The following is a 15,062-nucleotide window of genomic DNA, read 5'->3' as shown; positions in this document are numbered from 1 at the left end:
TTCCTACACATCACAACTGATTAAGACCAGATGCAGCACATGTGATTTTGTGAAAGATGCACTAGAAGTACAGTATCTAAAATAGTGCGAAGGAGAACATGATTCTAAGGATATCAAAAGTCTTAGAGGGAAAGGACAAAAGCAAGGACATTTTTCTGACTATAGGACAAATGGTCAGAGGGGAAAATGGCAGTAACAGATGTTCCAGGAAACTTGAAAAATCAGTTAGGATGTAGTGGCAGTTACATTAAATGATGAAAATAAATACATACTCTGTAGATGAACCAAATCATTCATATCTTATAATCTTTTTAAGTTTCTTTGGTAGCTTGGATGATCCTCTAAATGGGAATCTCTGTAACTCTAATATAATGTTTTGTGTGAAGTACTTTTTGAGTCATAATAAGTAGCAACCAATATGGGAATTAGTTGTCCATAAAGAAAATAACATTTTTCTTCTAAATCCAACCTCAGGGAAAATATATTATCCCTGAGTTATATAAATATGTCATTATATTCATGCAAAAAGTCGTATTAAAACAATTATGGCTATTATACAATCATTACCATTATTTGGTATAATTTGCATTGGCTAGAAAAGCAGGCAACTTGAAATTATATACTCAGTTTATAGCAAACAGTCTCTAATGAACACTAAATAAATCAAGATACAAATTGCAGTTAAACCTAATTGGTTGGCTATATAGGGTTTAAATTTTTTGTATCTATATTTTATCTACCTTTGCTTCTATAGATTCTATTGAAGGCAGCATGCTAGTGAACACCCTAGAGGCTCTTTCTGCTTTTAGAGAAATCCGAGTTTTAGTTTTGTAACTGTCACATACTGCTTTTCACTTTGGGTAATTAGCTGAACTTAGTGTGTCTGATCTTTGTTTTGTTTCTCTCATCTGTTATATCAGGTCAATAGCTCTACTTATAATTTGGTTTGAATATTAAAAGGTATTATGTAGGTAAAATGTACATTTAAATATTAGTTCCCTTCTCACTTTATACCCTTTCTCCCTATTAAATGGAACCTAAAGATCATGATTTTTCATTTTGTTTTATTAAAAGTATGCAACATGATACATATGAGAGTTTGTACATGGTAGTTTAGATGGAAAATAATTTTCAATTAACTGATTAAGGATTTCTCTGCATTTTATAATATCAATATAAAAACTTACATTTACATCATACATCTTTTTTCTGTATCCTCAATTGTCATGTGCAGCCAGAGGAGGAGTAAAAAAAAAAAAAATCTAGCTTTTTAAAGAGCACACTCAAATATATCAAACTTATTTTACTGGTTTTCTAGTGTCTAGAGGTGGGGCACGAGATAAGACATGAGATAAGGTGGATGTTGATACCAAAGAAGTGAAACTCACGTAAATCTACATTGAGAAAACACCATGTCTTCCAAGTTGAAGTACACCAGAACCTAACCCAGTGCCTCTTAAACGTGTGTTGACTGGACCCCCCCCCAAAAAATAAAGGATGAGGAAAGAGGGTAGGGATAGGTCAGGACAAGTCTATACCCAAAATTCTTAGTGAAGGAATATTTAAGGTTCAGTTGTGAAAAATATGGGCTGCTAGTTATCACAATAGAAAAATACTTAAAGCAGCTAGTGATTATGAATTATTTTAGTACCCTAGTTGATAACCTCCCTTCTTAACAATTCCCCAGTGGGGTAATAGGACTAAAATGAATTTTATTGGTGTACTCTGATTTCGTTTCATGACATCTTGAACATCTAAAACCTGTCACTCCTAGGGAAAGAAATAATGGTCTACATGGATCACTGCAGACTCAGAGGCCAACTATATTGCTTCCTCTAGACTGTGTGAATGTTTAGGGTTGATATTCTCTTCTTGGTCTCTGAAAGATTCTCTTAAAGCAACAAATAAACTCCCGAGTCCAAGGGAGTGGAGAAAGTGAACGACTAGATAATTATTTTACTCTGAAATAATTCCCAATCCTGTACATGAGTCTATGTCACTGTTTCAAGTGTGTTCTAAATTAATTTTCAACATAATTGTGAGAATGAGCATGTGTGCGTATTTGTAACTTTGTGTAGAGCTGTTGCTGGGCATGGCTTTGAATTATTATGTGCTTTGAATGTGCAATTTTACTTCCCTTTCTTTTTCAACAATATACAGTGTTAGAAATGAAAAGTTAATGAAGATTACCGAAGACCAACAGAACAGATAAGAATCAGTTTTCACCTGACATAAACCTCATCAATACATAAAAGAACCTTCTTCCATGGAGGAAGGCACAAAAGGACTAAAGCCATGGGCCCAAATCCCACTATCATTACTTTGATGTTTATTCCCCCGGGATCTGATATGTATATTAATCTAAATACATATCCTCAGAGAATTGAAGGCATTTCTTGGGAAATGTTTTAAGATTGGGGAGCTACTACAGAATTTATAATGTTGAGTTTCTTATGACAAGTCAGAGTTCTATACAAAAGCACTTAATAAAATGAAAGCAGCTCATTCAAGACTCAAGATTGGGGAAAACTGAAATTAAAAACAGCCATACACTGCCCCATTTTGCCTGATTTATTTACCTATGGTATTGGCACAAGTTGCTTTATTTAATATTTAAAAAAATACAAATTCCTCTTCATCTGCAAACAAAATGAATGCTAAATGAAATATAGGACTTTATATAGCTTCCTAAATATGAGCCACATGCTTAGCCAGTGCATAAATTTTACAAATCAAATCCTTAATGTTAATTATCACAAAAGCTTGGTGTCCAGGTGTAATCTTATAGGAAATAAGATACCATCTGCCTCCACTGCAATTAAAAAAAAAAAAAAAAAAGAACAGCAAATTCCTTTTGACATCTTAAGAGTAACATCACTTCAATAATCAAGCACTAAATGTTTTCCATTAATCATACTCTTAATTTAAACTTCAGAATTACTGATGTAAATACTTAATGACTTTAGCCCTAAGGCACAAATTCTTTCTTGTTTAAAAGTACTGTATTACTCTCAGTGGTATTTATAGTTCTCAGTGCACAGTAACTATCATACGCCTGAACATTCAAGGGTGATTCAGATTCTCAGAAGTTTTAACATCGTTACGAAAATGAGAAACTAAATTACACCGGCCGGCAACGGGCAATGTTGCAGGCCCCTTGTTATCCTGTGATAAACTTCACAAGTGTGTATATGGAGTCATGAGCGGCCTCCAGTTCTAGAAACCTTTTCTCACAGTCTCCCAGTTATATTTCCAGGCGGTAGGAAGTCTCATCAGGAGGGGGTGGGATTTCGAAGTGAGGCCATTCCTTATAGCCTGAGGAATTTCAGGGGTGGAGTGAAAGGCCTGTTTGGGTTTCTGGGTGTTTTGCTTTTGCATTTTAGGGAGGGGTGAGAAATGACAGAACCGGGAGTCCTCAGTATAAGCACCTCTCACTCTCAGTCAGCTTTGCTCAGATCATTCCTAACAGTAATCCTCTGATCACGGTTACGTGTTGGGAAAAATTAGAATTTGGCCTATTTGTCAGCCTATCGACCAGGATTCTGGTATATTCCATTTTGAAGTCTCAGTCTGACAGTGAGTGTAGACTGAGTTCTGATTAAAAAAAATCCCTGGTTATTACTTTCTGGATTTGTAACTAAATCCTTTTAAAATCAATGAACATAGCTCATTGCGAGCAGTCACTTAGGCTTTTAATTTGATTTACATATGAAGTAAAATTCTGAAAATTATTTGAGAGTTCCATTCTCTAGCACCAGGTACTAATGACCATCCTCAAAGAAATCACGTGCATGGATTAATCAAACCTAACAGTGCTCAGAAATAATGGTTTAAAATGAACTTCTTTTTTTCAAATTTATTTTATACATGCAAATTTTTTTCACGCAGTTAGTTGCATTTTCAAATTAAGATCGTTCTCATTTTCACTGTTGTTCTTATCTTTAAAATTCACATTGTAAAGTAGTGTGCAGATATAACAGATTTCTTCATTCTCAGTGGATTTATTTTTAAAGTTAAAAAAAGTGATAATATTCTTTTTGAATCTACTTGTCTTGTTCATTGGATACTCTGCACATGTGTACATATAGGTCAGTGTGTGTGTGTGCGTGCACATGCACACTAGAAGAAAATTTATTTTCCTTCAATTCCATTCAACACTAAAAAATTAAATTTGGACAGGGTATTCTTATTAGATTAAACACACGCCTTCTAAGTACTTGAACCAGGGGTTTGGGATTCAGATCTCTATAACCAAGACTGGAACTCACTGGAAGACTTTAAAATTATTTTATCCATGACAATCAGAGTCATGTATGGAAATAAACCCACTGCATGGATTCCTTCTAAGCAAAATCTCAAAATTGAACTATCCAAACAAGTGTTAAAAAACAAACCTATAAAAACCTGCCATCGAGGAAAATCTCATCTCCATCCTTCATTATGACTCCTCATTTCAAGTAAAAACTTTCCCAATTTTTGAAAAAAAAAATACTCCTAAGAAAGTCATAAACACTGAAATCAGAGATGTGATTCTTGTTAAATATTAGTTTCTCTTTCGGAGGAATTATTCTCTGTTCTTGTACTTTTGACATCAACATCATGGTGTTTAGATTTGTTCAAGGGTTCAGACTCTCTGGACTCGGGTGTATGCAGTTTCTTGTTCCTTTCTTCTTCCTTCTTTTCCTTTGCAAGCAATCTGTAGTTTATGGCGTTGCCGATGAGCAGCCACACACTTGAGAGGAACACAATAGCGCCACAGGCTATATACATGTATTTATACTGTCCAGTTTGATCCACCAATTTACCTAACAGACAGAAAACATCTTTTAAGACAGCATAATAAAACAGCTGTAAAATGATAACATTTTCCAGTAAATTCTTCCACAAAGTATGTACCCATTTCTTATTGAGGTTAATATTGCATGAGCTTTTAACAAAAGCTATTCTAGATTATGAATTCTACTTATGCATTAAAAAAGACATATATGTACACATAGCATTATATTACCAGTATATTAAATTTAAGGAAGATTATCCCCCTCAATAAAAATGTACAACCAAGACAAAATAGGTATATGTCTGTTTGCATGTATATTCATAAATACATGTATGTGTGAGGCATGTTTTTTGTATCTGTGTGTCTAAAATAGATATATCTATCTGTTAACTTTTATACATGGAGACTGCTTCATCCTTCCCACGCTTCTTTTCAATACAAAGGAAAAATTCACATTTTTTAGGAAAGACCCAAAGGCTTTTTTAAAGGTTCTTGACATGACATAATATTTACTCAATGCTTTTTCTATGCCCACCACTAGGCTAAACACTTTTTTTTTTTTAAGATTTTTTATTTGTTTATTTGAGAAAGAGAGCAAGAGAGAGAGCATGGAGGTGTGGGGGAAAGGGAGGAGGGAGAGGAAGAGGCAGACTCCCTGCCTAGCAGAAGCCTTACGTGGGACTCAATCCTAGGACCCTGGGATTCTGACCTGAGCTGAAGGCAGAGGCTTAACGACTGAGCCACTCAGGCCCCTTTAGGCTAAACACTTTTAAATGAGGTTATAGCTCATTTAATTCTTACAAGATCACTATGAAATAATTTCATTATGGTTACATAGCCAGTGAGTGGCAGAATCTGGAATCCAACCAAGGTCTGTCTGAAACTCAGATTCTTAACTATTCTGCAAAAGAGCTTTACCATACATACCTCTTGGTTAAGAGTCATATCATAACTTTTTGAGCTAATCACAATTTTTAGTTTATATGAATCTAAATTATTAAGGCCAGACAAATCAGGAAGAAAGTATTTATTACATTTGATTATTAAGAACATTTAAAAACTAGCCTGATACCCTATGACCTGAAGAATTATTGATCCCCCCCCCCCCAAGAGAGAGAGTGAGAGTCAGCACGGGCGGGGGGACAAACAGAGGGAGAGGGAGAGGGAGAGAGGGAATCTTAAGCAGATGCTTCACAGAGCCTGATATGGTGCTTGATCTCACAACCTGAGATCATGACCTGAGCCGAAACCAATCATTGAACACTCAACCAACTGAGCCAGCCAGGCACCCAGGTTTACTGACTTTTAAAAATACTTCAGTTTATACTTAATTTTGCTTCTTGCTTATGCAGGTACCTAATTCTTAACAATGATAGTATAGGCAAGTCCATATTATTTATTATATGCATATTCTAGGTGATTTTGATATAGGCCTGATTCTTTAATCAGAATCTCATTTATTCTGGCTAGAATATAAGTCAGTGGCTCAGTATTAAATTTAGCTACTTGTGAAACTTCCTATTTGAACAAAGTTCTCTGTTTTGATCAGTTCAATGGTGGAATAGGTTTGAGTGTGCCATATATACATAAACATAACAAAATGCGTAATTTAAATTTCCATTCTAGCTTTAGCCAATTGTTTTTATTCATACGATGATTGTTATACTCCTAAATACATAAACATTAGGTCTGTGGCCCCATCAGAGATAGTATCACTGTGGGCTGCCGTATCAACATACTTTCTAAATGTCTGGGGAATTTATTTTAGCATCACCAAGAAACCAGACACGTTTCTAGAACTAAAGCTTCAGTTATTGTGAGTGCAGCAGTGGAAGTTTGAGCTGAAAACAATAAAACTAAAAATCATACCCTATCTTCCACTCTGGCTTTACAAACAAGAGTAGCAGCAACAGCAGCAACGGTGTGAGAAGTAATGACAATGATATTCATTCAAATGTATTTATGGAGTGCCTACCATGCGCCAGACTGTTCTATCAGTGATCAAAGGCTACAGAGAAGCCAGTCCAAAAGTCAAGGAGGATCAGGGATACCAGAAGACAGAAACAGGATGAAAAAAAAAAAAATGAATTTATTATGGCTATGGCCTGAGAACTTCAAAAAGGAGCCCCAAATGGATTCTTGCCATTGCCAGCACTTGTGTAATGGTTTGGCGGTATTAACACAAGAAGCACTCAAGATCACTGAAACTGATATAAATGTTACTAATACAGGTTCTCAGCGCAGGTAGGAACATTCAAATCAGATACCTTCATTTTCATTCTTAGAGCCTACCCACTATGCCTGTTGACCTGACTTAATTTTTTTTTACTCTCACCACGGCTGGTGAAATACAATATTCTCTCTTGATACTAAAAATTTCGCCGCTAATTAATAGGCTTCTAAAACCCATTTAGTAAACTAATTCTGTAGGCAAAGACAGGTCAATTATAGTTGTCATATGCAACAAAATCAATTAGCTGATAAACAAGACTAACTTTCATTCCTTCTGAAAATTGGTTTGGTGCCATAGTACAGCCAATATTAAAAGATATACCACCCAAAACATCTGTGCTAGATATAAGACAACAGCCCTCATGGATGGAAAAATTCAGTAGCCACTCACATTTTAAGATCTGAAATATTTTCAGTGATGCCTATGAGTGGCAAGAATGCCACTAGTTCTTGGCCAAGTGAAAAAGCAAGGCAAAAGTTCAATGATACCTAAAGATCAACAAATTAAATACAAGTTTTCCCAATTCAAAATTATTTCTTGATGTATGGAATTACTGAATCACTATAATGTTCACCTTAAATGAATATAACACTGTCTGTTAACTATACTGGAATTTTTAAAAATGATACCTTGATGTCATGTAGGAAAGCAGTTTAAAAACTGGAAATATTTACATTTAACCTGGCAGTTAATATGACCACTAGGGGTCAGGCCAAGAGCCTAAGAGAATACCTAAGTTTAGTATTAACCAAAACAATGTACTGGAAAATAATGTTTTTTTTTATTTAAATGTTTTAATGTTTAATGTTTTAATTTAAATTAATTTAAATTAATTTAATTTAATTTATAGCATTAAAGTCTAAGACTGAACAGAGTCTTAGCTTCAAAAATGCACTTATACATTTAGCACAGATACTTTTCATAGGCATCACTGAAAATATTTCAGATCTTAAAACCTATAGGTACCCACTATAATTTTATATATATGTTATATAATATACTATTTATAGAATATATTTTTTATAAAATAATATATAAATATATAATTTTTATATTATAATGTCTCAGATCTTAAAATCTATAGGTAACCACTATAATTTATAAATGTGGAATGTATCTGTTCAAAATGAATTTCTTTTCCATACTGCATTTCACATACATATATATGAGTATATATGTACATATATATGGATATATATATATATATTTCTGTCGGCAATATTATAAAAGTATGCTATGCTTAGGCATGTAAGATATTAATATAACCAATGTATGTACTCCAATTAAAAAATAGATCCTGACCTTTAGTAGCATTATTTTACACTTTTGACTCATTTTAATATAAGCAGAAGAGAAATTTGTTAGTCAATGACAGAATGAAGAAAAAGTGGAATTTTATTATTATGACACAATTTTATAAGCACAAAACAATGGCTATGGGTAAAAATATGCAAATTATGTTACTAAATATCAGTATAATTTAACTTCTTAAGTTCACAGGTCCTGGCTCTGAAGCAAATTGAGGTCTAAGATCATCCATTTATGAAATTTAAAAATACATATATAATAAAACCTAAAATTAACACACCCACAGTCTTTCAGGCTATTACTAGTTATTATTACAAGCCCCATCATACACTACAAAGAATGCCCTGGCTAGTTGATATTCATTTTATGCTTTTTGCTTTTCTGGATGAGAATCATTCTTACCAGCAAGAGGAGGACCAAGGAGAACGGGGCAACACTCCACCACTGTGACAAGTCCTACAGCGCTGGAAAACCTTTGAGGGCCAACCAGGTCCATGAGAGTTTCAAAGAGGACGCTGCTAACACTCCCAAATCCAAGACCAAAAAATATAGCATATATCACCAGACTGGTGTAGTCCTCTGCCAGTGGGCACAAGAGATGGCACACTCCAGTGAACATGATTGCAAAACTGAAGAAATACTGGATTCGGGGGCGGATAAGTTTAGAGTTTGCAATAAGTCCTCCAGCAGGTCTAGCAAACATATCAACAAAAGCCATAATAGACAGCAGGAAAGCGGCAGAATACTCATCAATTCCTTGGTCTTTAGCATATGGAGCCAAGAATATAATGGGGGCAAAAAATCCTAGAAACATAATGACATTTCCAGATAAGTATATCAGAAATCCCCTATGCTTAAAAAGGGAGAAATCTAAATACGTATTGACTATCTCCCACGCTGATTTCTTCCTGTGGCTCCTCACACCCGAGTCATCCACTCCTATGCCAATGTTATTTTTAGACTGATTGGCAACTTGTTTGGGTTCAACGGGTCTCATGAGGGACCCGGCCACACAGGCATTCAACAGTATACCTCCCAAAATCAAGAAGCTTCCTTTCCAGCCAAAAGTATTGAAAAGGTACTGATTGAAAGGAGCCAACGTGCTTAAGAAAACAGGACTTCCTGCCATGGCGAGGCCATTAGCCATGGGCCGTTTCTTATAGAAGTATTTGCCAATGATTGTTAGGGCGGGTTGCAGGTTGAAGGCTAGACCTAAACCTAAAGAGAACAGAACAAAAGGAAGAAAAACACAAACACATTATGTCACTCACAAAAGGAATTACTCCTTAAAATGTACATTCAAGGGGGAAGGCAGAACTAAACGTGCAAAAGTGGGTAGTAATTTTTGATAACTATAAATATCATGAAATTGTGCATAAACAAAGAGGTTCCCACAACTGGACACCTAATACCTATGACAGCTTCATAGTCCTTTCATGTGAAAGCAGAAAAATAAAATCAAGGACATCTACTGATATTTCCATAATCACAGAATAGGTTGAAATTAGGATGAAATGATTAGTTCTTAATTACAATCACTTAATACCACAGATAAATTAATCCTCTTTATGTACATAAACATATATATTTATATGCATTATATTTATACCATATATATAGAATAGATTTCTTCCTTGTGTCAAGAGTACATTTAAAATGTGAACACCGTTTTTTTAAGAGTGGAACAGAGTAAACAGATTAAAAAGGTTGTCATTTATGAAAATCTTAGGTCTCTCCACAGGTATTTCTTTCAGAACTATGCAAATAATAAACAAGAGTAATAAATTAATGCCATTAATGTCATGTTCTACATCTTTCATGTTCCATATTTCATGAATATAGATGCACATGTGTACTGACTGAAAAATAAAATTTTTGCTTTAAACCTTTTATTTCAGGGATTAAAACTAATTCTTTATATGATTCAAAGGTCCCTACTATTCCTACCGATTCCAAGGGAATCCCTTGGCAGTGCTGAATGTCACCTATGAGAGAGGAATTATTTCTTATAGTTTACCAAAGTATTATTTAGCAATAGTGATGATTACGTTTGTTTAAAAAGCATGTAAAATTGATTTAGATAAGGTATCTCTCTTTTCCTCTTAGACTAGGCATTATTCTGTCTTAGTTTAGGGGTTACAGAAGTAAGAATTCTGCAATTTATGTAATGTATTTATGTAAATTGAGAGTACTGCAAAGTGGTTAACTCCTTAGACTCAGGGACAACTCAGTTCTCAGTACAAATACTTATTGCAAACCTTTGATACATATATTTTGTATGAGTAGGAGGGTCCCTAAAAGCTAACAAAAAGTAACCAAGAGCTTTGGAGAGTAACAGGGCAGTATGCTCTCTGATGCTATCACAGCCCATACCTGTGAGATACGCAGCATAAGTGTAATTTATAAATAAGAAAACTGCCAGCCAGCCAGCCTATGGTCAGTGGCTTGTAAATGGAAGAACCCAAAATAAAACGCAGGAATTTTGTTTCGAAGTTCAAATTTCTTTACCTAATGCCACCCTCCCCCAACCCCTCACCCCATTCGGTCACCTAGAATTTTGCCTTCGGGTATTAATCCAATTTCTCCTTAGGAGACGGCCATCTATTTCCTATTCTGACATGGTGAAATGAACATGAGATTTGAAATCCAAAGATCTGACGCTGCTTCCGCGATCTTCCTATCTACAGTGTTGGACATAACACCTAGACTTCCTGGGTTCTAATCCCCTCAACAAGAACAAAGAGGGTTTTGCCAAAGTCAGGTAAGTTCTAGGACTGCAAGAGGTTATATAATGACATATGATGATAATTATATGCAAGTATTTATTTAAAAGTAACAAAGTTCTGATACTCTGTAAAGCACTATGCATTCATTTTTTAGATGAATCATTCCAATGACTCCCAAAGGAAAGAGATTATAATTTTCCTCATTTTAAAAACAAGGACACTGACATCATAAAGAGGCTAATTTGCCCATGATCAGTTAATATGTGCTAAATTGGGTTTAAAAATTAGACTGTATTTTGTATTGGCTGATAATGCCTTAAGATAAACCTCTCATAGTGATTCTAGAAGCACCAAACCCTTCAAGACTCAAGAACTGAAGTTAGAATAATATATAATGTTGTTAAAATTTGTGGTAGAGTAATAACAAAATTATATTTCCATAATACATCACTTGTGGGCCCAGCCTGACTCCTGTGGTCAAGTGTAATATATAGTATTTCTGTACAAAGAAAGGACATTCTCTGTACTATAAAAATTCTTAGGAAATTCTCATTTATAATGTCAAAAGGTGTTTTACCACATCAAAAAGGAAGACAGTTGTGGAAAGGTTGTAAAGAGAAAGATTTTAACATCACTATTACTATAGGCTTTAATACATTTTATTTTTTTCATCAAATGATATAAAAGTGCAAGGTTAGACTGATCTAAAATTTTTAAAAAGAGAATATATTTACTGTTTTTCTGGGAGCATAAGGAAAAGATTCAGTTTCCTTATATATTAAAATCTAATTTTTCTTAAGACTTTGAGTGTAGGTTTGTTTAAAGAAGTTTACTGTTGAGACTAATAAAAACAGTTTTTTCCAAATGTACGTATTTAGGTCAGTTTGAGTCAACAGACATTACGCATGAGGAACAACTGTAATAGAATGACAGTATGACACTTAAAAACATGTGTTTAGTGGCAAATGTGCCTTACAGAGCCTTTAAACAATTAGAATCTTTTGTAAGGAAAAGAAGGGGCACCAATATAGAGCCCTACCACTAACCAGAACACAAACAAAAAGAATTCTATTGTTAGAACTAAGTCAATGCATGCAGAAAATATCTTTTGGCATCCTTTTTAACCTATAATGAATGATAAGTCAGATACTCTAAATAGTAATAAGTAATGAAAAACAACTTTTAAAAAAATGAAGCTTTTTATATGCCAGGAAGTCTGTGTCCCAGAATACCATCTTAACTGGCTGATGAATAAAAGTGAAATGGTAAAATTAAATCAAAATTGTTTTCTTTTTGGCATTGATATCATAGCACCTAAGGTATGTGATAACTTTTTTCCATTTCTTGAAATAAGTTTGATTGGCCATTCCAAGTTCGTATTTCAGTGTACTAGATGAATATACTTTAAAATAGCATCTGATATCAAAAGTAAAGTCAAAGAAAACAATATGAATGTTCTGTTGTTTATGTTTCTTATAGACCTTTGTGAACAATGAAAGTGTTAAGAAGAGAATAAGCAGAAAACAAAACTTGACTTACCACAAATGAATCCAGTAGTGAGGTAAAGCCCTATTACGCTGGTACTAAAAGAGGCTGTGACCATTCCCAAACAGCATAATAAACCTCCTACCATCACCACTGGTCGGCTACCATATTTATTCACCAGAACACTACTTATGGGACCTGTGGTAGAGAGGAAATTAAGAAACATTCAGTTGCTGGGTCATTTACTTATTTATTTTTAACATCTGTTAATTTTGAAAGCACATTTTAATGATAAAAGAAAAATATTAGTCCACATAGAATATAATGAAGACTTTTCAATACTTCCTAATCACTATGACTGGTTATCTTTAACCATATATATGACAATATATAAAATAATAAATCAGAAGTGTTTAACATATAGTTTATGACCATAATCATTTGACTTTTGATGGAAAAGATTTTCAATAGGACTTGGCTACACTATCAAAATACTTAATAAGCGTAGGCAAATTTATGTAACAATAATCTAGAGATTATAAAAATGACTTGTCTGTGTTATAATTTTATCTTCTAGAATAATACATGAGCACACATCCAGAGATCCTCCTAATTAGAGCTTAAATAGTTTTTTTTTTCATTATACCGCAGTATGACTTTTCTCTAATACCATGTTTCCTTAATTCTAAGATACCAACTGTTCTCATATATTATGTTAGAAATAAAGATGTCTCATACTTGAGGTCTGTTAAACAATCCCTGTTCATCAGGTGGGGGTCATAGGTAGCGATGGAGCTATTGCCGCTATGCATGCTGGAATTTGGTTGCTATTTCTGTGGCTTGGTTGGACAATAGCAATTCCTCATAATTCAATCAAACAATTTAAGGGCCATTTGAAGGAGGAATTTGAATATGAACACTGACTATTGTCTAAAAAACCTTCTAGTCTTATGTGTGAAACATGAACACTGAGAACTCAGACTCAAAAACTAATTTAGGGGAGCCAGACACTGAATGGAAAGAGGTTTTAGGAATGCTTTACTCAATTTATTTAATGTACATTTCCCAATGCATGCGTGTAGGGTGTATGTGTGTGTGTACATATAAAATGCAGGAGTATTAAAATAATTAAAATCATCTATGTTTCACTGTGTCTAAAAAAGCTCTTTTGGTAGTTATAAGATAAAGCTTCTAAATATTAATAAAGTGTGTTTTATTTTAATCACTTTTTTTTTTAGTTGTGCATCATAAAATAATGGTGCAACTTGACAACTGAGAGCATCTTAGATTCAGTGAAAGCCCACACTATTTTATGAGACCTATCAATGTGTAAATAGTTTGATTTGACATGTCTTTCTTAACTTAAAATTATATTTCATCTAAAACAAGGGCTATTGCTTTGAGGGGGAAATATTACATTAGGTCAGAATTCTCAGTCCAATATTTAGCCTAGAAAAAATTTAAATGATTTTTAGCTAATACTGTAACTTAAAAAACTTGCTAAGTGCAATTTACTGCATTTGAGAATTTCTACATGGATGTATTTAAAATACATTGAGATTCATTTGTCAATGCAGCTTTATTCTTTTACACAACTGTAGTTATTGTTTTTATTCCTTAAATATAAGTTTGAAATAAAAACTTCATGGCCTAATACTACTCCACAATATGTTTTGAAAACTAACTGGTAAAAAGACTTTTTTTTTTTAAAAAGGTGTAATGTGACAAAAAGAACTCAAAAATAGAATACCACTTTTGCATTTAATACTCCCCCAAAATAAACTAAAAAAGACCATATGAAAGATAGATCTATAAAAACAATGGAACTGAGGTGGGGGGGAAATCAATGAAAATTGTTCAAGATAACGTGAAAATAATAGATTTCAGTCCCTAATATGGTAAAAACTCATATGATTTAGGAAATGAGCATTTTCATTAAAAAGCACAGCTAAATTCAAATTGCTTTTGTGACAAATTGATTGGCTTTGATTAATTATTCAACTTAAGTGTGGGTTCCTTTTCTTAAAATTACTTAACCAGTTCACTTTACTTCAATTCAATTCAGCTGAAATCAGTTCAATGCACTATTTCTCGAGATTCTAGTATAAAACCAGGTGACACATGCCAAAATAAAATAATAAAAACACAGCTATAATCATCAAACTATTATAATACAAGGGGAGAAATTATAAAGTTATTTTAAGAACTGTGATGGACGCTTTGATATACACTAGACTATCAGAACGAATCCAAAGGCATTTACAATTACTTGGACTAATAACAATTTTCTCAGTATCATTGCTATTATGTATACAATTTTCTATGTGATGCCTGGATAACTCACAAATGTACTAATTACTAAAATTTATAAATGTGTTTGCTTAAATGATATAAATTTAAATTTGAACATAGGCAATGAATCACAACTTAATTTGCAACGTGTGGCAAATAATTATATCTATAGTTCAGGATAATCACATCAAGGCTTCTTTTTCCATGACTGTGATTAAAAGTGGCAACTAAAGAAAACATT

The 15,062-nt window shown here is 33.7% G+C and overlaps 1 protein-coding gene across 2 annotated transcripts in view; it reads right to left on the bottom strand.

Moving 5' to 3' along the window:
• Positions 1-2,556: 2,556 nt before the first annotated feature.
• Positions 2,557-15,062, bottom strand: part of SLC16A7 (solute carrier family 16 member 7) — a 173,540-nt gene continuing 161,034 nt past the window's right edge. For both annotated transcript variants that reach the window (XM_082742008.1, XM_082742009.1), the window contains exons 4-6: positions 12,584-12,727; positions 8,721-9,536; positions 2,557-4,805 (exon numbers count right to left, since the gene is read on the bottom strand). In XM_082742008.1, coding sequence (XP_082598134.1) covers positions 4,537-4,805; positions 8,721-9,536; positions 12,584-12,727 — 1,229 coding nt within the window. In that variant the 3' untranslated portion in view covers positions 2,557-4,536. The remainder of the gene's footprint in view (positions 4,806-8,720; positions 9,537-12,583; positions 12,728-15,062) is intronic.

Source organism: Mustela nivalis (assembly GCF_964662115.1).
Source record: "Mustela nivalis genome assembly, chromosome: 7".
In the NCBI taxonomy this organism is placed as follows: Eukaryota; Metazoa; Chordata; class Mammalia; order Carnivora; family Mustelidae; genus Mustela; species Mustela nivalis.
Note: the sequence above shows the minus strand (reverse complement) of the source record. Positions and strands in the feature narration are given on the sequence as shown.